General features: G+C 43.4%; 1 protein-coding gene across 2 annotated transcripts in view; it reads right to left on the bottom strand.

The window, feature by feature from the left end:
- The window catches only part of LOC149800445 (uncharacterized), a 101,017-nt gene that overhangs the window by 64,822 nt on the left and 15,917 nt on the right, over positions 1 to 20,278 (bottom strand). For both annotated transcript variants that reach the window (XM_089957251.1, XM_089957252.1), the window contains exon 2: positions 19,745 to 19,847. In XM_089957251.1, coding sequence (XP_089813377.1) covers positions 19,745 to 19,784 — 40 coding nt within the window. In that variant the 5' untranslated portion in view covers positions 19,785 to 19,847. The remainder of the gene's footprint in view (positions 1 to 19,744; positions 19,848 to 20,278) is intronic.

Raw genomic sequence — 20,278 nt, 5'->3', positions numbered from 1 at the left:
AAGAATTTGTTCCGGAACCTTCGTTACCTTCTTCATTACCGCAAGTGGAGAATTTTAGACAGAGACAGAAAGAAGAATTGGAGAAATTTATACAACGACAAAAGGAAGCGGAACAAGCTTTTCCCCTACAGCAACAGCAGCAAGAAGAAGAGGTAAGAAAAAAAACAACAGCAAGAAGAAGTAGCAGCAAAGAAACAAGAGGGTGAAAATCAAACGGTCACGGTACTGTTTGACATTTTAGCGGAGTTAAGAAGTCTGAAACAAATGTATCAGACTTCTTTATTACGACCGAAGAGAATACGACCTTCCCGAGCTAAACACGTCAACCCTGTGACTAAGCCTACCGTACCACCCTTAGTGATTTCAACCCAATCATTATCATCATCAACATTACGCAGTCCAGAAGTATTCCTTGGCCGTGGCAAAGGCTTAAGGCAGTTAAAGTTGATTGCTTAAACTCACCCCTACACCATAAAGAAAAAAAAGGCCCTTTTCAGGGCCACCCACATTTCTCGAAAAGAAATACAATTTCAATTTGCCAGTAACTCAATAAAAAATAACCCACCCATTTTACCCTTATAGTACGTGTCTTTTTGTATGAGTGCGTGAGTGTAGCTTCTTATTTTAAAATCACAACTCGAAGACACTTACCTTATATCATTAATTTATTCTTTTCTCCATTGTTACAATCCAATTCACAATTCACATCATAACACTTTAATTAAAAGTTCATTGACTTCTTCTGTCTCCTTGTTTAGTCTCTCTGTTTTTTAAATTTCTTTTCCTCATTTTCTTCCCTTCTTCTTTTCTTCTTCTCCTGTTTCTTTGCCTCTTCTAAATAGAATTGTCTTCTTTCTTCCTCTTCTTCCTCTGAAGAATCCCTCTCTTCTTCCTCTGAAGAATCCCTCTCTTCTTCTGAAGAATTCCTCTTTTCTTCTGACTCCTCTTGTTTCTTTTTTGGGCAATCTGGAGACCAATGTCCTTTTTCTTTACAATAATAACAGGTATCTTGACTTTTGTCTTTTTTAGCCCCTGTTTTTTTTTCTTTTTTGACGGTCTGGACACTCTGAAGACCAATGCCCTTTCTTCTGACAGATATAGCAAGTATCTTGACTTTTATCTCGAAAGGAAGGAGAGTAGTCCGTCGGCTGGTCTGAAGAGAATTTTCTAATGACCCCTCGCAAAGCTCTGACGAAACGTTCCATCTGGGTAGTCTCTTCCATCGTTGTGTTCGGCTTGAGAGTGAAATGAATAGTGAAAGAACAAGACACACACCCTTTTATATACGCTGGTTAGCCATGACTATAAATTAGTCTATGGTGTTTAAACTTGAGTCATTTGACGTTTTGCACTCAAGATGAAACGATCCCATTCATTCGAGAAGAAAGAAGAAGAAAGTAAGAGGCAGAAACGTGATCTATCGCCTCGTACCAGGGCTGAAATCTTGGCACAAATTCATGCCAGTGATTTTGAAGAGGACATGAGTGAACCAGAATTTGAAACCTCTAAACCAAGTTCGTCACCCTTAGTCAACCCTGACAAAATACTATTCCATTCGAGAGACGGAAAAGCGCTCCTCTAGAAAATTTAGAACCACGGCTTACACCTACACGGTGAAGTTTAAAGATTTCAAGGCCGACGTACCCTTGGAGAAAGCAGAAGGGTTTATCACCGAGATGTGGGATTCTTTGCTCACCGCACTCAAGCGACAATGTCAACCCAAAGAAGACGATCGCTTGACACTATCCATAGATCACGACGGTTTGAAATCCCCTGTTTGGATCGAGTTTAGCAGACCCGCAGAACTGACCCCTTCCAAAATCATGGACAAGATTCAACACGTACAACAATCTAATGACCAGTTTGACATCACCGATGGTAAAGCCACACTGAAAATGGCCCACGTCTCTCTTCCTCAAGGGACTGGACGCAAAAAGATGTTATTGGTGGACGACCTTCGCAACACCAAAACAAGTCTCGTCCGAATTAACAACCCTCAGGACCAGATGTGTTTAGCTCGAGCCATCGTGGTGGGACGAACCTATGCCAACAAGAACGACACGGTAGAATGGAAAAGAACCTGGAACACTATTCAACGTTCCGATCGAGCCAAACAACGAAACGAAGCAGAACTCCTGTTACAACAAGCCGGACTGTCCAAAGACACACCCTGTGGCATTCCTGAGATGCAAAAATTGCAAGATGCCCTAGCTCCACGCTACACCTTGAAAGTGCACCCTCAAGAAATGCGAGGGTCTCTGTTGTTTCGAGGCCAAGATTTTAAGGACGGAAAATACATTCACGTTTATCATCACGATGAACATTTCGATACCATTACCAGTATCACTGGATTCCTGCGATACGGTTATTATTGTGAGAAATGTGATTATGGTTATAACAATCGAGAGCAACACAAGCATTGTGGATGGAAATGCCCAGGATGTTTGGCCTCTCCACCCTGTCTGAGCGAAGAACCAGTGCCTTGTTCGACTTGTCAGCGCACGTTTGTCAGTCCTACCTGTTACCAACAACATCTGAAGACGCAAGGTTCACAGAAGAAATGTGCTTGTCAACTGCTGAGATTGTGCCCTACGTGTGAACAAGTCATACGTACCAGTAAGGTCAAGACACACGTATGTCGAGGAAAGAAAAAATGTCACATTTGTCACCACATCGTGGACTTGGAACACCAATGCTACGTGCAAAAATACCAACCCCCACCAGAGAAAGAGGACGGTCACAAGAATAAAGGCAATTTCATCTTTTTCGATTTCGAATGCATGCAAGAGACCGGCATTCACATTCCTAATTTCTGCGTGGCTCATCGAGCGTGCGAGAAGTGCATTCAAGAACCTATCTTCAGTCATTGCCCTCACTGCAGCAAGATTCCTGGAGGGCGTGAAAAAATCTTTCGGGGACCGAACACGTTAGCCGATTTTGCCCAATGGGTCTTAGACCCCATCGACAAGACGTGGAGCCAAGAGGACATCGAACGTTACGGAGATTGTCATCGCCATGCCACGGTGATGGCTCACAATTTCTCCGGATACGATGGACAGTTTCTTTTGAGATACTATACGGAACAAGGCACCGAGCGTCCTAAAGTGACTTTGAACGGAGCCAAAATCATTTTCATGCAAGTGGGACAAGTACAGTTTAAAGATTCGATGAGCTATTTGGCCATGCCTTTGAGTCGAATGCCTAAAACGTTTGGAATGACAGAAATGGCTAAAGGGTACTTTCCACACTTTTTCAATACGGAAGCCAATCAACACGCCGTTCTACCCCATTTACCTGAGGCTCACTATTACGACCCCGACAACATGCGTACCGAACAACGAGAAGCTTTCTACGCTTGGTACCAGGCTCACGCCTCGGACCCTTTCGACTTTCAGGAAGAAATGCTAAAGTATTGTCGTTCCGACGTGGACATTTTACGGCGTTGCTGTGGAAAATTTCGAGAACTGTTCATGGAACACGGAGGGGTCGATCCTTTGAAAGAAGCTTGCACCATTGCCAAAGCGTGTTCCTTAGTGTATCGACAACGATTCATGCCTGAAAACACCGTGCCTGTCATCAGTCCTGAAACGACCCACTATGTCAAACGTCAATACTCGGTCAAAGCCCTACGTTGGTTACATTACTTGTGCGACAAGGAAGACAAGTGGATTCAGCATGCCCGCAACGGAGGGGGCGAGAAGACCATCGGAACGTATTCGGTCGATGGCTGGGACTTAGAAAACCCCAAGATCGTGTACGAGTTTAACGGCTGCTTATTTCACGGATGTCCCGTCTGTTACCCTGACCGTGACACTAAAAATCAGTTTTTACAACGGACCATGGAAGACTTGTACCAGGCCACTTGTCAGCGACGCCTAAAGTTAGAACAGCAAGGATACCAAGTGGTGGAAATGTGGGAACACGAGTACGATCACCGTATGAAAACCGATCCCGAGTTTAAACGCCTCGTGGAAAGTTACCAGTTCATGGACCCGCTGAACCCGAGGGCTAGTTTGTACGGAGGAAGGACCAATGCCACCTGTTTGCTGTACCAAGCCGACGAAGAGAAAGGAGAAGAAATGAAATACTTGGACGTGTGTTCGCTGTATCCCTACGTGTGCAAATATTGTCGCTTTCCTGTAGGGCACCCGCAATTGCTGACGGAACACATCTAATTGAAAAACATTTGACAATACGAAGGCTTGATCAAGTGCAAAGTTTTGCCTCCCACGAACCTATACCATCCCGTCTTACCTCACCATTGTCAAGGCAAACTGATGTTTCCCTTGTGCCGTACTTGTGCCGAAACGTGCAACCAAGATCAGCCTTGTCAGCACACCCAGGAAGAACGGGCCTTGAAGGGAACCTGGGTCAGCGTAGAATTGTTCAAAGCTATGGACATGGGATACCAACTGTTAGAAGTGTACGAAATTTGCCACTTTCCCAAGACACAACAATACCACGAGGGTGACCCTACTCAGAAAGGCATTTTCGCAGACAACGTGGATGCCTTTTTGAAACTGAAGCAAGAAGCCAGCGGCTATCCTTCCTGGTGTCACACTCCCGAAGACCAAATAAAATTCATAGAGAAATACTACGAACAAGAAGGCATCACTTTAGACCACATCGAGAAAAACGAAGGCAGGCGATCGTTTGCCAAAGTGATGTTAAATTGCTTGTGGGGTAAAATAGCACAACGACCGTGTTTACCCAAGACGGAATATTTGACAGAACCTTCCCGCTACTTTCAGATGATTCACGACAAAACCATATACATGAAACACGTGGACGTCGTTCGAGAGGATTTGATCTTGGTCAATTACGAAGAAGATCTGGACTTTGTGCAAGACGACCCTTTTGGAAATGTCATCATTGCGGCTTACGTGACAGCTCATGCTCGCTTAAAATTGTACGAAGCTTTAGAACTGTTAGAAGAACGCGTCCTGTACTTTGACACGGACAGTTGCATTTACATCCATCACCCGATTCAACATCACCCTGACATGGAAGGAGACCGTTTAGGAGCCTGGACAGACGAGCATCCCGACGACAAGATTCTAAGTTTCGTCAGTGGCGGTCCCAAAAATTACGGCTACGAATACCGTGACAAACAAGGAGAAGTGCACACGACGTGCAAAGTGAAAGAACTGACTCTGAATCATCGTACCAGTCGAGTGGTCAACTTTGGGGTATTGAAAGAAGCCTTGCAATCGGGAGAGGATGCAAACTTTAAAGTGACCACCTATCAACCGAACAAGATTGTACGTTTACCCACTCACCACATCGTCAGTCGACCCTTGGAAAAAGTCTATCAAATCGTGTACCAGAAGCGAGTGCGACTTCCCAATCATTTCACCTTACCGTATGGACACGTTGGTATAAAACATTGGTTGTAAGAGGATAGTCACCTGCTAGAAGGATGACTTCGCCACAGCAAGAATCGAGTGAGAAACCCGATGAGAACTCCAAGTTCAAACCCTACCATTTTCCAGTCTTCTTACCTGACTATTGTGATTGTGCCCGTCGATTGGACACGTTTCAGAAATGGCCTACGGATAGGGAAGGATTACCTTCTTCGCATGTTTTAGCTAGAACAGGATTTGTCTACTTGGGACCTGAGTCAGGATTGGGATACGAGGTACAGTGTTTCGTTTGCGGACTGAAGTTACGAATGGATCTATGTATCTATAAAGATTCAGCTATTCTGGAGCATACTCGATGGTCTCCGCATTGCCCTTACATTTCTATGGCCTTTCCAACCATCACACTACGGTACAATGTTGACGGTACCTTAGAGACGGTACCTTCCAGAACAGGACATAAGAAACGTAAAAAAGGAAAGATGTACAAGCTGGAGACTGCATTGCGACTAGTATAAAAAGGGGCTATGGTCAAGATCGTTAGTTCATTGTGACTACCAAGACCGAGCGAACAAGATGAATACTTTGAAAGAGACATCGTTCCAGTTTGGGGATTGTAAAAAAGTTGTATCTTCCTCTAGTGTGACTAATATTGGATGGATAAGACCCATGCATTGCGACGGAAAATGTCCGGAAGGAAACTGCGATTGTCCATGTGGTTACCATTGTAATTGCGTAACGGAGTTTGCAGACGAGTGCGATTGTGAGCCTTGCGATGGGTACGATGCTGTACGTTGTGACCTGAGCGATGCGGTAAAGCATCATGGGAACTTTACTGTCCCTACCCCTATCATGGAAAGTGATGCTGTGCGTGTCAAACCTGAGGGATGCGAAAGTGATGCCGCTCGTCCTCTTGGACATTTTACTGGGTTTCGTTTTAAAGGGGAATGTTCACCTTCACGTCTGCCCCCATACGGATGTCATCCAGCCTTGAGCAAACTCCTGCCCATGTCACTCAACCCTCATCGTAACGAACCTGTGAAAAACGAATATTCGTTTCCTGTGTGTTTGTCGGAATACTACGACTTTGAAAATCGTCTTCAATCGTTCAAAGGAAAATGGCCTAAGTATCTGGGAGGACCGACCCCCGATGAATTAGCCAGAGCCGGATTTTTCTACTTGGGCGAAGGAGATAAAGTCAAGTGCTTCAGTTGCGGTGTGTCACTTCACCACTGGGAACCGCAAGGTTCGGCCTACGTAGAACATGCTCGATGGTCACCGAATTGTCATTACTTACCCTTAGTGGGACCGAGACATTGAAGTAACTTACCATGTCGTTGACGAAGAAGAAACCAGATTGGGTAGGAGTCAAATGTTGGGCATCACCGAGACCAGTATTTAAACTTCATTTCAAAAACGATATTGAATCATTACCTAAAGAACTGCAAGAGAAGATTTACAAGGAAGTTTGGCAGGGGTTTGCCAGAGTGAAATCTCAATGGGTCACTGTAGAACTTTTGTGTCGAGAAATTCATAAGAGGAAAGTGAAAAGAGTCAACCAGTGTGTTAGATTTCTTTGGGTCAAGGGTGCATTCCTCCTATTGTATCGCTTTAGACCGTTTACATCAAAAGAGTTCAGTGACATTCTTGGACGTTACCCTGAATGGCAGTGGTCAGAAATTACTCACTATGTGGATTACTTTTGTGAATTGTACGGACTGACCTATTCATGAATACTTTACAAGAGAACATTCGTGCTTTGCCTGTGGAGTTGAGAGAAAGGATTTACCGAGAGCTGGTCAAAATACAAGTGAAACGTAAAGAACAATTGCATCCGTTACGTCACCGGTGTTTGAACCACTGGTACCTGAATGCTATACAAGGACTGATTGAGTTGAAACTGTTCCATTGGACAGACATTGACCAACAACCTCCTGGTTATAAAAAGGAATGGTTTGGTATTGACGATTCTATCTACTACATTGTAAACGTACTGCATCGAATTCCAAAGGAAGAGTTAACGAATTACCAACATCTTTCACGCAATGTCAACTTGGTGAAAGAGGAAACTTCTGAACGAATTGCAATGTGTAGATTAGTGGTGAAACGATTTAGATTCGACAATGAATTAAAACCATGTTTGTGCAAACAGTACATTTCTTGTGTCAGACCAAAGAGGATTTAGTATGACCTATTCATGGATACTTTGCTAGAGAACATTCGTGCCTTGCCTGTGGAATTGAGAGAATGCATTTACCGAGAGATGGTCAAAATACAAGTCAAACGTAAAGAACAATTGCATCCGATACGTCACCAGATCTTTAACCACTGGTACCTGAATGGTATAAGAGAACTGATTCGTCAGAAATTCTTTCAATGGTCAGACATTGTTCAAAACTTTGAGGTCGCTAATGATCGACATGTTCATGATTATGGTTACTTCGAGATTCACCTAGTGCAACGCATTGAGGAAGACAAGTTAAAGGATTACAAACATATTTTACGTGGAATCTACTTAGAGGAAGAGGAAACACCTAAACGAACTCTGACGTTTCGGTTACAGTATGCAAGATTTAGATTCCCTACTGAAGAACGTAGATCTCTAGCTAGAAAGTATGTGTATTGCATCCGAAAAAAAGAGAATATAAAAACAGGCTGCCATGCCACGGTTTATGTCACATGTCATCCAACAGATTCCGTGGAAGGTACTCAATGACCATATTCAAACCGTGGATCATTACCATCAATTATTACAAGAACTGTATCCATTCAATTTGGGACGACAAGTGGTGTGTGTCTTAGTGACTTGTTTTCTGGGATTTCGTTTACCAGCCGATTCTTTGTGGACTCTTTACGATCAATACTTACCACCTCAATGGCCTTAAATGGTCACGAAAAGCTCCTTTTGCTCAAAGCCTTGCGTTTTCATCTGGATACTTCTCGACCTCAACAGGAAAAAAAGATTCGTCAACTTTTAGCTACCCAAGACGTGTATTACGATGTGTGTGTAGCTTGTGACTTACATCCCCATTGGACAGATGTCCGTGCCTGGAAAGAATGGGGTTTTGAGGCTTGGACCCAAGAAGTGGCCCAGTATGCACGAGAGTTATTCAAGGAAAAAGTTACTTTTCAACCCGTGTTAGTGACGGTGCCAGAAGAACCCGTCACCCAGGACAGGACTGTCGTGGACAGACCTGAAAGACCCTTTCGGGAGGACACTTGTGTGACCTTACCCCCTACTATAGAACTGGTTAGAACATTACTCAAAACATGTGGTTGTTGTACAGACACTTGTGTTTATTCCACGTTCATGGTTATCATGTGCCTTTTATCCTTGTACTTAAGCCTTTGGCTTTTATGTATTTTTGTCTTTCGTATTCATGTTTGAAAAAAAACATTCAATAAACGTGCTCTGAAAAAGTATATAAACTCTTGTCTTGTTTGTTTTTTCGTGTCACAAGTGACATTTCTCACACCATGGCTACCTCTGCTGTCTCTGCTCCCTCTTCCTCTACTGTCAAAGTCATCGACGAACACTTAGATCGTGCCAGTTGGGAGGCTTTGTATCTTCGCCATCCCTTTAACATGCTCATTGCTGGACCTAGCGGTTCAGGCAAAACCGAATTCGTCAAACGTTTGATCGAACATAAACATCATTTGATCGATCGGCCACCTCAACGGATCGTGTGGTGTTACAAAGACTGGCAATCGGCGTACAACCTCTTGCGAGAAAGTCAAGGCGATTCCATCGTGTTTGTGGAAGGCATTCCTAAAGAAGACGACGGCATCGTCTCTGACTCCCGTCAAACCCATTTGGTCATTTTCGACGACATGTTAGGAGAAGACGAAGAAGAAATTAAACTGTGGTTCACGCGCAAAGGGCATCACCGTAATGCCAGTGTCGTTTACATCACCCAAAATTTGTTTCAACAAAGTAAAGCCCATCGCACCATCAGTCTCAATGCGCATTACGTGGTCTTGTTTAAAAGCCCTCGAGATAAATCGCAAGTGCAAGTCTTAGCCAAACAGTTAGGAACGCCTTGGCTGACTCAGGCGTACGACGATGCCACTCAAACGCCACACGCCTATTTACTCGTCGATTTGAAACCTACGACTCCCGAGGATTTGCGATTTCGTACCCACTTGTTTCACCACTGGTGCCAAGACGGAGGGCCTGTCCTGTACACGTCTCCGTCCTCGATTTCATTTCACTCCCCATAAAAAATCTATAAAAAACCTCAGACCCTTTTCGTCTGTCTCACACAGTGTGAACATGACGTCCCTTCAGTCGCATCTTCCCGTCAAATTGATTCGTGCCTTGTATGGCATCAGTCGAGAAAAAGATCCACAAACACGAGCTCGTGTCTTAGAAGCTAGTCTCAAAGAAGTCTTACCATGGTTCACGGTGACGGCACGTCAATTACTCCAAGGAATCATTCAGATTCCTCATCAAACCAAACGCTTTTTTGATCTAAGCAAAGTCGCTTTGGTCCAACTGGCCGATCTCCCCATCGACACTCAAACCAAAAAAACAAATCATTTTGAAACCTGGAGGGAGCGGTACTCTAGGAGGGGTCATCATTCGCTCACTCTTAAGATGGGATCCTAATGCCCCCAAAGTTATCCCCAAGACAAAAGTCCAACGAAGCCCCAAGAAGAAAAAGAAAAAGACCAGGTCCCCAAGGAGAACTTCTCCAGTGGCAGGACCCTCCTCTGACGAGACACCACCACCCCGGAAAAAGAAAAGAAGCCCCCAGAAAAAGAAACAGAGAAAAAGTCCCCAGAAAAAGAAAAGTCCACAGAAGAAAACTAGTCGCAAGAGAGGCACTTCGGCCAGGAAGCAACCTTACACTCGCAAGCCACGATCTGCCACGGCAGTGACTGCGTCTCCGGCATCCTCACGTTTATCCACTTCTCCGTTGATGACAGCAGGAACTGAAGAGTACTTGGAGACGTTGATCACACCAAGAACTTCTCCGTTAATGACCCCCAAAAGAACTTCCCCAGTGGCAGGACCCTCCAATTTAGTGGCAGTGGCTGCTGCTCACAAAGTACCTTCTCCCAAAATCAAAGTGCATGAAAGATCGGGCATGTTACAAAGTTTACTGTATTTGTCCATGCAAGAACTGGCTCGATTTAGTCCGTTGCGTACCCCTGCACGACGTGTCATGCCTGTCCTCAAGCTGATACGACGTAAAGACAATCAGTGGCGACGCGTTCCAGTATAAAAAAGACCTGTGACCAAGTAGGGTATCAGTGTTTTTTGGTGCTCCTGAAGACTCAAAGATGTCACCCTCCAGAAAACCCCAAGGAAAGGAAAGGAAAGGACTGCCACCACGTTTAGCCAAACATGGGGACATGTTATCTGTCCTGTCCAAAGCTTCTCCACCCCTACGAAAAAATCTCATTCAAACGGCCTCCAAAGAGGTCATCGATACCGTGTGCGAATGTTGTTTGAACGTTTTGAAAGGTACGATCCCTTTGTCCAAACACCAGAAACAATGCTTAAGCAAACATCGTCACGTTCTTCGCCAAATGGTTCGAAAGAAAATTCCCATTCGTCAAAAAAAGAAGATGTTGGTCCAACGTGGAGGCATTTTGCCTCTCTTGTTAAGCCCCATACTGAAAGGAGTCTTGGGAACCATGTTGGGAGGACTGGTGGGAGCAAGATAAAAAGGCCCTCGGAAGTCCCAAGATCTCAGAATCGACCCCTGACAACCCCATGGAAGGACGAAAACTAGCTTTAGTGCCTTACAAACGATGGATGGAATACCATCGGTGGCAAGAACAACGCACCCCTCATTTACCTCCCAATCCCAATTTGAGCGAGATGTCCCAGTTACAACACGAATTGCAGTCCTTGATGGCTCGCCAAGATTTGTCCGAAACAGAAAAATCGCAAAAGTATGGTCAACTCTTGCAACGACTGCAACTCTTTCACCAGAAAGCTTTAGACGAAACAGCTCTACCCACTCTGAAAGATTTTAAGACCTTGATGAAAAGTCCAGCACCATCACCAGTACCAGTACCAGTACCACCACTACCAGTGACCAAGACAGAAAAGGAGAAGAAGAAGAAGAAGGGTTTCAAACTCCACCAGAAAAAGTACGCAAGTTAACAACACCACCTACCTCCAGAATTGGATGGATTAAAAAGATGATGGCCACCCCTTCTTCATCACAAGAGAAAAAGAAAGTGAAGACAGAAGTGAAGACAGAAGTGAAACAAGAACCGATATACCCCGCTCAGACATCCTCCTCCTCTTCGACACCTATTGCCGGTCGCACACGCAAAGCATTGCAATCCAAGAAAATACCCCAAGAGAAAAAGAGTAGCATCCTCCAAGAGTGGGTGCCTTATTAACACACCAACCAACACAAAAAAAATGGAAAAAGTCTTAGCCAGCATTTACTACGATCCCTCGCATCCTGCAGGTTACGCAGGAGTTCAAAAATTGTATCGTGCTGCCAAAACTCGACTAAAAAGTCTCCGTTTACCTCAAGTGCAACGATGGTTACAAGAACAAACTACCTACACTTTACACAAACCCATTCGACGCAAGTTTGCCAGAAGTCGCACCCGAGTGGAAGGCATCGATCATCAATGGCAAGCCGATTTAGCCGATGTCTCTCATTTGGCCAGCTACAATCGCGGCTACAAATATTTCTTTTGTGTCATCGACGTCTTTTCCAAATTTGCCTGGGTCGTGCCCTTGACTTCCAAATCGAGCAGCGAGTTTGTGCGAGCCCTGCAACGAGTGTTGAAACAAAGCGGTCATCACCCTCTTCGATGGCAAACGGACAAAGGCACCGAATTTCTGAACCAAGCTTTCCAAAAAGAATTAAAGAAACGTGACATTCATTTTTTTACCACCGAGAATCCCGAAACCAAAGCCAGCATCGTGGAACGTTTTCAACGCACTTTGAAAGAACGCATGTGGAAATATTTTACGCATCACCACACTCTGAAGTACATCGACATCTTACCGCACCTGGTGCAAGCGTACAACCAATCTTACCATCGAAGCATCGGACGTGCCCCGCAAGACGTGACTCCCGACAACGAAGTGTTTGTGTTTGAGCGCCTGTTCGGTACGTCCCCGACGAGGTCTGTCCCCAAGAAAAGTGGAGAGTTGACCGTAGGAGATTGGGTGCGCATTGGCAAAACCAAACGCACTTTCGACAAAGGTTACTTACCTAACTGGACGACCGAATTGTTTCGCGTCACTGGACGAGTGCATGGCCGTCATCCTGCCGTCTATAAATTGGAAGACATGAACGGAGAAGTGCTCAAAGGAACGTTTTATTTGCCCGAGTTACAACGTGTCACCAAAAAAGAAGACGACGTGTACGACATCGAAAGCATTCTCGAACGCAGAACCCGTAAAGTGGGCAAACGACGTGTCAAAGAAGTCAAAGTACGTTGGAAAGGATATCCACCCAGTTTCGATTCTTGGATCGACGCTTCGCAAGTCATCGACTATAAAAAGAAGTGACCATCATGCCCTTTCACACATCAGACGCAGCTACGTCGACCACTCCTTCTTCACCCAGTTCTTCTGTGCAAGATTTACAAAAACAACCCTTGTGGGTGTGGTGTGGAGAACGTGTGCCTAAAACGCAAATCGTCTTTTTCTGCCAAATCTTCGTGGTGTATTGTGTCATCGGGGCAGCCATTGCCAATTTGAGTTTGCAACAAGGAGACAAACAATTGTGGACCATTTTATTGAGCAGTTGCATCGGTTACCTGCTTCCCAATCCCTCCCTGAAATTCTCCTCGAACGGGAACCTTGTGTCCAGTGCCAGTGTCAGTCACCACTCCAACCACAATCACAACCAGAACCCCATTTTGGACGGAGACACGCCTCTGACGTCCAGTAACCCCTCGGACAGCCACAGAACTCTGGAATTATGAGTCACGAAAACCAATTTTACTTAACCTTACCCAGTGACAGTTCCATGGATGTGTTTCCCCACAACACGTTGTGCTGTTACACGGCTAAATTGCCTCAGGCCATCCCGTTAGATCACGAAGCCTATTGGGAAGTGGCTTTAGTGGAAATGATTCACCCTACACAAATCAAAAACATCACCGAAAAGCAAAACACTTTTGACGTCGAAATCCTGAACTAACAATTACAATTACAAAACTACATGAATGACATCGGGTTTTCAGGGGACACAAAACCAGCCAGCAATCCACCCATCAAAATGTACACCTTGAAAATTCCACCAGGGTTTTATTTTAGTGGCCAACATTTGGTGGACACTATTGCGGACTGGTTCGAGTCAGCCTTTGGCAAAGCCCTGAACAGAATAAAAAAAGTGTCACCCTGGAGTACCATAAAGTGGCTCGTCGCTTACTGATGAAATTTCAGGATACTGAACTGTTGTCCTTCAGGTTCAATGGTAGTTTGTTTGAAATTTTGGGTGGATATCCAACAATGGTCGCAAACAATATGAGCCCCAAGATCAACAGTAATATGGATTTTTACAAAGCTTTTGGAAAACCGGTAGAACTGAACCAAGGACTGAATTTGATGTTTGTGTATTCCGATGTGGTGGAGTGCAACGTGGTGGGACACACCTCTGTGCCGTTACTGCGTGTCATTCCTTTCAAAGTGGATAGTACCACGACCAGTGACCAGGAAGGTGGGAACACTTACCACGTCCACCGCGAATTTGTACATCCTCATTATTTACCCGTCAACAAGTCGTATTTGGACACGGTCAACATTGCTATAAAAGGAGATTTGGGACAAAATATTCCATTCACCAAAGGAAACGTCACGGTGAAACTCCATTTTCGAAAACGGTTCTCTCACGATTCGTAAGTAAGTCATGTATCCAGTGTACCGAGGGGTTGCTTGACAGCGAGGACACGGTTTAGGAGACATGTTAAAATCGGCCTTTCGTTCGGTGGCCCCGGTGTTGAAACCGATGGTGACACGCGGATTGCACGCCTTGAAAGATGCGGCACTGACGCAAGGCAAAGAATTTCTCCAAAATGTCATCATCGACAAACAAAACCCTAAAGAAGCCTTCACGAGGGCAGGCAAAAATGTCTTGCTGCAAACGGGCAAAGACATTTTAGGCCGACGAGACACACCTATAAATGCCCTGCACGCTACCGAGTCAGGCATTCAGCAAGGACAAGGCAGAAAGAGACGACGCAGAAAACACCCTTTCACCAGACTTCAAGCTAGAAAGGCCAAGAAAAGAAGAACCGTTCGAGACTTAGACGTTTTCGATTATTGAGAAAGAACAGAACAAAAAATGATGCACCGAGAGTCTTGCGCCTGTTCCAAGACGGAGCTGGATCTGTTTGCCATGCCCCCCACCATGATGACCATGCAAGAATCCCAATGGGTGGAATTTCATCCCGTTTCCTCATTGACCGACTCCGCTCCCATCGAGTTTGAAATCAAAGGACAGCCCGAAGATTACATCGATCTGAATAGCAGTTACTTGTACTTGAAAGTCCAAGTTCAAGATAAGACTGGACAGGCTATAGACACTGAGCCGGTAGCTCCCATCAACAATTTCATGCATTCCTTGTTCAGTGGAGTGGACTTGTACTTGAATAACAAACTAGTCAGCAGCAGCATGGATACTTACCCTTATCGTGCCTACCTGGAAAATCTCTTGACGTACGGAATAGACGCCAAGAACACCCATCTTAATACCTGTGTGGTATGGGAAGCTGACGAAGCTAACGAGTTTGAAACATTCGAAATTGATACAAAGGATAAAACTAAATCATACAATGAGGGATTTACAGAACGAAGAAACAAAATCATGGGAACCAACAAAAGTTTAGAACTGATGGATCGTTTGCATTTGGACATGTGGTTGCAAGAAAAGTATTTGCTGAACGGGGTAAATGTTCGCTTGAGACTGAATCGGAGCAGTACCGCTTTCCATTTGCTGGCTGATACTGACGATAATTACAAAACCAAAATCCAAGAAGCCAGACTCTACGTACGCCGTGTGGAAGTGTTACCTAAAGTGGGAAACGACATCAGTCAGACGTTGAGCAGAACGACCGCCAAGTATCCGATCCGACGTGTGGAAGTGAAAACCTTCACCATTCCTAAGGGACAGCGATCCATGATCGAAGATCATCTGTTTCAAGGACAGTTACCCAAACGTTTAATCGTTGGTACGGTCGAGAATACAGCCTTCAACGGAGCTATCGATAAAAATCCTTTCCACTTTCAACACTTTGACGTGTCCAAGATCGAAGTCAGTCGCGACGGCAAGACCTTGTGTACCCGACCTTTCGAACCCGACTTTGCCCAGAAGAATTGCTTGAGATCGTACTTGTCCTTGTACGAAGCTACCGGTCAGTTAGGAACCAACACCAGTCACGGCATTACGTACGAGGATTATGCAGGAAGTTATGCTTTGTGGGCTTTCGATTTCACTCCAAACCAAGGCAGCGACGAGGGACATTTCCACCCTATAAAATCTGGCCAGATTCGTGTGGAACTTCAGTTTGCAAAGCCTCTGCCAGAGACAGTGAACGTCATCCTGTATGCCGAATTCGATAATACCATAGAAATCAACAGTTTGAGAGAAGTCATCCTAGATTACTAGAAACCATGGAAGACTGTTATCCCTCTTTACCTAGTGGAGAAACTTTGGACATGAAATGTGAGGAGACCGTAGAAAAAGAAGAAGAAGTGATCATGATGAAGTCGAGATGGCCAGAACAAGAAGCCCATTTAGTCTCCTGTTTTGCCAAACACTTGGTCGAAAAAATGACGGAATTGATCAAGAAAAATTGCTATGGATGTCAAAACGATCATCCCAGTCAAATTCAACACGATAAATGCCTGATGTTGAGTCAAGAAGAAAAATTGGACGAGTATCTGGACGAAGCTTGGAGTCTCATCTCGAACAAAGACGTGTTGCACCAGTGGTATAAAGACTTGCGTGAACATTCTTGTCCACCATTAACCACTCAAGAGATCCATCGTATCGAAGCTCTCCTGAATCAGAGTGAGGAAACAGAACGAATAACCGTTTATTCGTCAGACATTTTCAAGCAAAAAGTCAGGATCGAATTGACGACTTATTATTACCTGTGAAGAAAAAAACACACACACAAATCAATGGATACCTGGGAACTTTATTACCTTTTGAACCACAGTTCGTATACGGCTTCTTGGAATCCTGTCGTCTGTGCTAAAGATGAACTTCCTCATCGCAAACCTAAAGACCATCAAGGTTACGTGATCAACACGGACGACAGTCATCTCCCAGGAACTCACTGGGTAGCCGTCTACTTTCCTCAAGAAGGATGTGTGGAATATTTCGATTCGTACGGATTGCCTCCTTTGGAAGACGATATCATCGACTTTATGAGAAGAAATGCTCAAACCACCCGATTCAATAATGTGAAATTACAAGGCACAGATTCCTTGGTGTGTGGACAGTACTGTGTGTATTTTCTGCATCATCGCAGCCTGGGCTATTCCTTAGAACATTTAGTGACTCATTTTGATCCTCGTTCTTCTACTAGAAACGATGTGAAAGTAGATCGATGGTTTTGTGACCAGTATGCTTATCTTTTGTCTCAAGCTAGGAAACGTAGTGTCCATCAATGGCCTAATGATTTCCAACAGTGGAAATCACAATTTCATTCACAACGTTGTCAGCCCTGTTTAAAGTAGATTGTCAATTGAGAAAAAATTGTTTGATGTTATATTGTTGGATTATTGTTAAAAAATGTTAGAGTTGTTGTTGGTTAGTGTTAAGTGAATTTTGAATAAAAGATGTTGTGTTTTGAAAAAAAATGCCTTTGTCTTTTGTTTAGCTATAAGAATGTTGGATTGATGCTCTTTCATTTCTTACTATCCCTCTCATGACACTCATTGAACGTTGCGGCTCGAAAACCGTGTGGGGGATGTTTTCCTTCACGTCCGCGCTTTGACTTTAAGAACCGGGGGTTGTTTCCAGTCTAACCATCCATTGTCGACTCATCCTCCTAAGAAGATGTGCTCCAAACTAGTTAAGCTCAACGAAGCCTACGTGAATTTGCATAGGGTCAGACACAGTCTGATACCGAATCCAGAAGAAATAGAGAATGTGAGAATGTTAAAAATCACTGAAGACCTGATAGAAGAGCTCTTCAGAGAAGAAATGAACAGGGAAAAAGAAGAATGGACAGAGAAGTACAGACTTCAGAGACAGCAGCAACAGCAGCAACAACAACAGCAGCAGCAACCTGAAGCTGACAGAGGCTTTGTCGATTGTAGTATCGACACCAAAGAGTTCTTCTTCTCTTTCCGAAGAAGCAGACCTATCGCCAGAAAGTCTATCCTCAGAGGACATCGCATTCTTAGAAACTAAAAAAGAATGCCATAGCAAACAAAAAAACAGCCCTTTTCAGTCAAAGATGCGTGTGTGGCGCCAGGCCTGGAAGGTGCAACCATTAGATAGGTGCATCTGGAGTTCAAAAACAGCCCTTTTAAGGGCTACCCAATACTCTAGAAAAGAAATAACTATTAATTTGCCAATGTGTGTAGGTAGAGTAGTGTGAATATAAACACTAACTCTTTTTTCATTGTGTGAGGGTATGTGTTGGTGTGTTAGTGTTTATAAGAGCTCAGGTATGTTTGTGTGAATAGTAGATTATGGGTTTATGTATTGTTTCTTAGCGTATGTGAAGAGTATAGTTAGGGTTTTATTATATGAAATGAGAAAGTAGGGGGATGTTTTCCTTCACGTCCGCGCGTTGTTGGGTCATGATCTAGGTAAGATCAATTTTATGTTTTAGGGGGATGTTTTCCTTCATGTACGCGCTTTCAGTATAAAACTAACAGTGTTGGTCATTGGAGCCCATTCTACGGAATAAACAAACAAGAAGATGCCAGCAGCTTCAGCTTTATACAACGATCTTATGGGAAGTTGGTATTGGATGGTGGATGGATTGACTGTAGTAGAAAGGGTTGAACAGGAATGGAGGTATGCAGTGACAAAAGACTTCGTCTCAAGACAAGTAACCAGCCTACACTTATCCGTAAATATTGTAAAAGAAATGATAGAGGATGAGGAGAAGAGAATCAGAGGTTTAATTAACCCACCGTATGTGAAAGTGGGTAAGTTAAAAGAAGCAATAGATCATGTGACGAGTGCAAGGTGCTTTCTAGAAGACATTGCAGAATGGACAGATTGGTGTTTCGCGAAGTGGGGGTTAGAAAAACTTAAGAAAGCTGAAGAACTAATGAGGAATGTGCTGACCGAAGAGGTCAAGAAGATCAAAGAAAAGTGGTCAAAGGAAAGAAAAGAAGAAGAAAATAGAAAAAAAAAGGAAGAACTAGAAAAACTGAACACAAACTGGATGAAAATCCAAGAGAAGTTCAGGGCCATGGGCCACCCGGACTGGATGCCGGAAACAGAAAAGAAGAAACAGAAAGGAATGATGGACAAAATAAGAGGTTGGTGGAAAAAGTTAAGAAGTTAAAAGAAGAAAAAACCCAAAGGCCCTTTTCAGGGCCAGCCATATTTCTCGAAAAGAGATAGCCTTTCCATTGCCTACCCCTTTTTTTTAAAAAAAAATCCCATGTTCAATTCCCCTTGTACGTAGAGTGTCCCACGATTTTTCGCCATGTTAAATTCCCCTTGTACGTAGAGTGTCCCACGATTTTTCTCCATGTTAAATTTCCATTGTACGTAGAGTGTCCCAGGGGTCCCTGTAATGCTAATTCCCATTGTACGTAGGATGTTCCCCCTTTACTACTTACGTACACAGGTTCTACTAATTTAAAATGCTAAATACAATTTAATAGAAGTGCAATGAAATCCAAAGCTGAATGTGTCCATTGATGTGTTGTAACCTGTATGCTGCTGATGAATCAACCGTTTGTTGAATCAAAGTTTTATAATTTCAGGATTTCACAATTAGCTTTGTCTAAAGTAACTATTACCTGATGGAAAATAAGCTTCTGGAATGATTCTGATGTTTACAAAATATGAATGTTAGATATAATTAGAAACCTATTTTTTAAAATTACAACACAGAACATTGACTATGTCAGGTACACCAGGTACATTATAATAACCTAGACACAGACCCAACAAGACATATTTACTTCTATTCATAATGATCCTGATATTAACCCCATACACACAGAGAAAAAATCGATTCAGGTCAACAAAACTAAACTTGATTTTGGACAAGGTTAAATCCATCGTACAAAGTTACATTGGAAAAGCGAGTGATGAAATAAACAAAAATGAAAACAAATCATTAAACAATGCAAGCATCAATAGTAATATTAGTCTCTAAGCCCTTAACGTGTCCGTGAAAAACAATCATTTGACAACAAGTGACTCCTGAAATCCTTTGTAGAAACTTTAAAATAAAAACATACTAACATAGAATATTCCAGATTAAAAACATAACTGGTCCTTTCATCTTCGACTGATCCTTGCTTTATTCAAAATAGACGGGAACCAGACAGATCAAGACTTGAATAACCTGCATATAAAAAAGTAAAATGAGAATATTCCATGCAGAATGATATATATGTTGTGAGAGAGTGAGAGAGCGAAATAATTATATATATATATATATATATATATATATATATATATATATATATACACACACACACATACATGCACCTGACAGAACGCAGAACGGAATGTGCTATTCTTCGATTCACATAGAAGAATGCTTGATAATAGTAGGCAGAACAGTTTGGAGGGCGAACAGACCAATGTTATATCTTCATTCGAAGGCTTCTACGAAAAAATCATTTGTGAAAGCCTCTATTTCTAATAAAAAAGGCTTCTTTAGGGTATTAAATTTGTCTTAGCATACATATGAGACCCACACTAGGACAGTCGCCCTCCACGCTGCTATAGTGGGGATTAATTTAAAATATTTTATCAACGCCGATACGATAT

The sequence above is a fragment of the Sinohyriopsis cumingii genome, chromosome 5, assembly GCF_028554795.1.
Source record: "Sinohyriopsis cumingii isolate HCF-2022 chromosome 5, ASM2855479v2, whole genome shotgun sequence".
In the NCBI taxonomy this organism is placed as follows: Eukaryota; Metazoa; Mollusca; class Bivalvia; order Unionida; family Unionidae; genus Sinohyriopsis; species Sinohyriopsis cumingii.
Note: the sequence above shows the minus strand (reverse complement) of the source record. Positions and strands in the feature narration are given on the sequence as shown.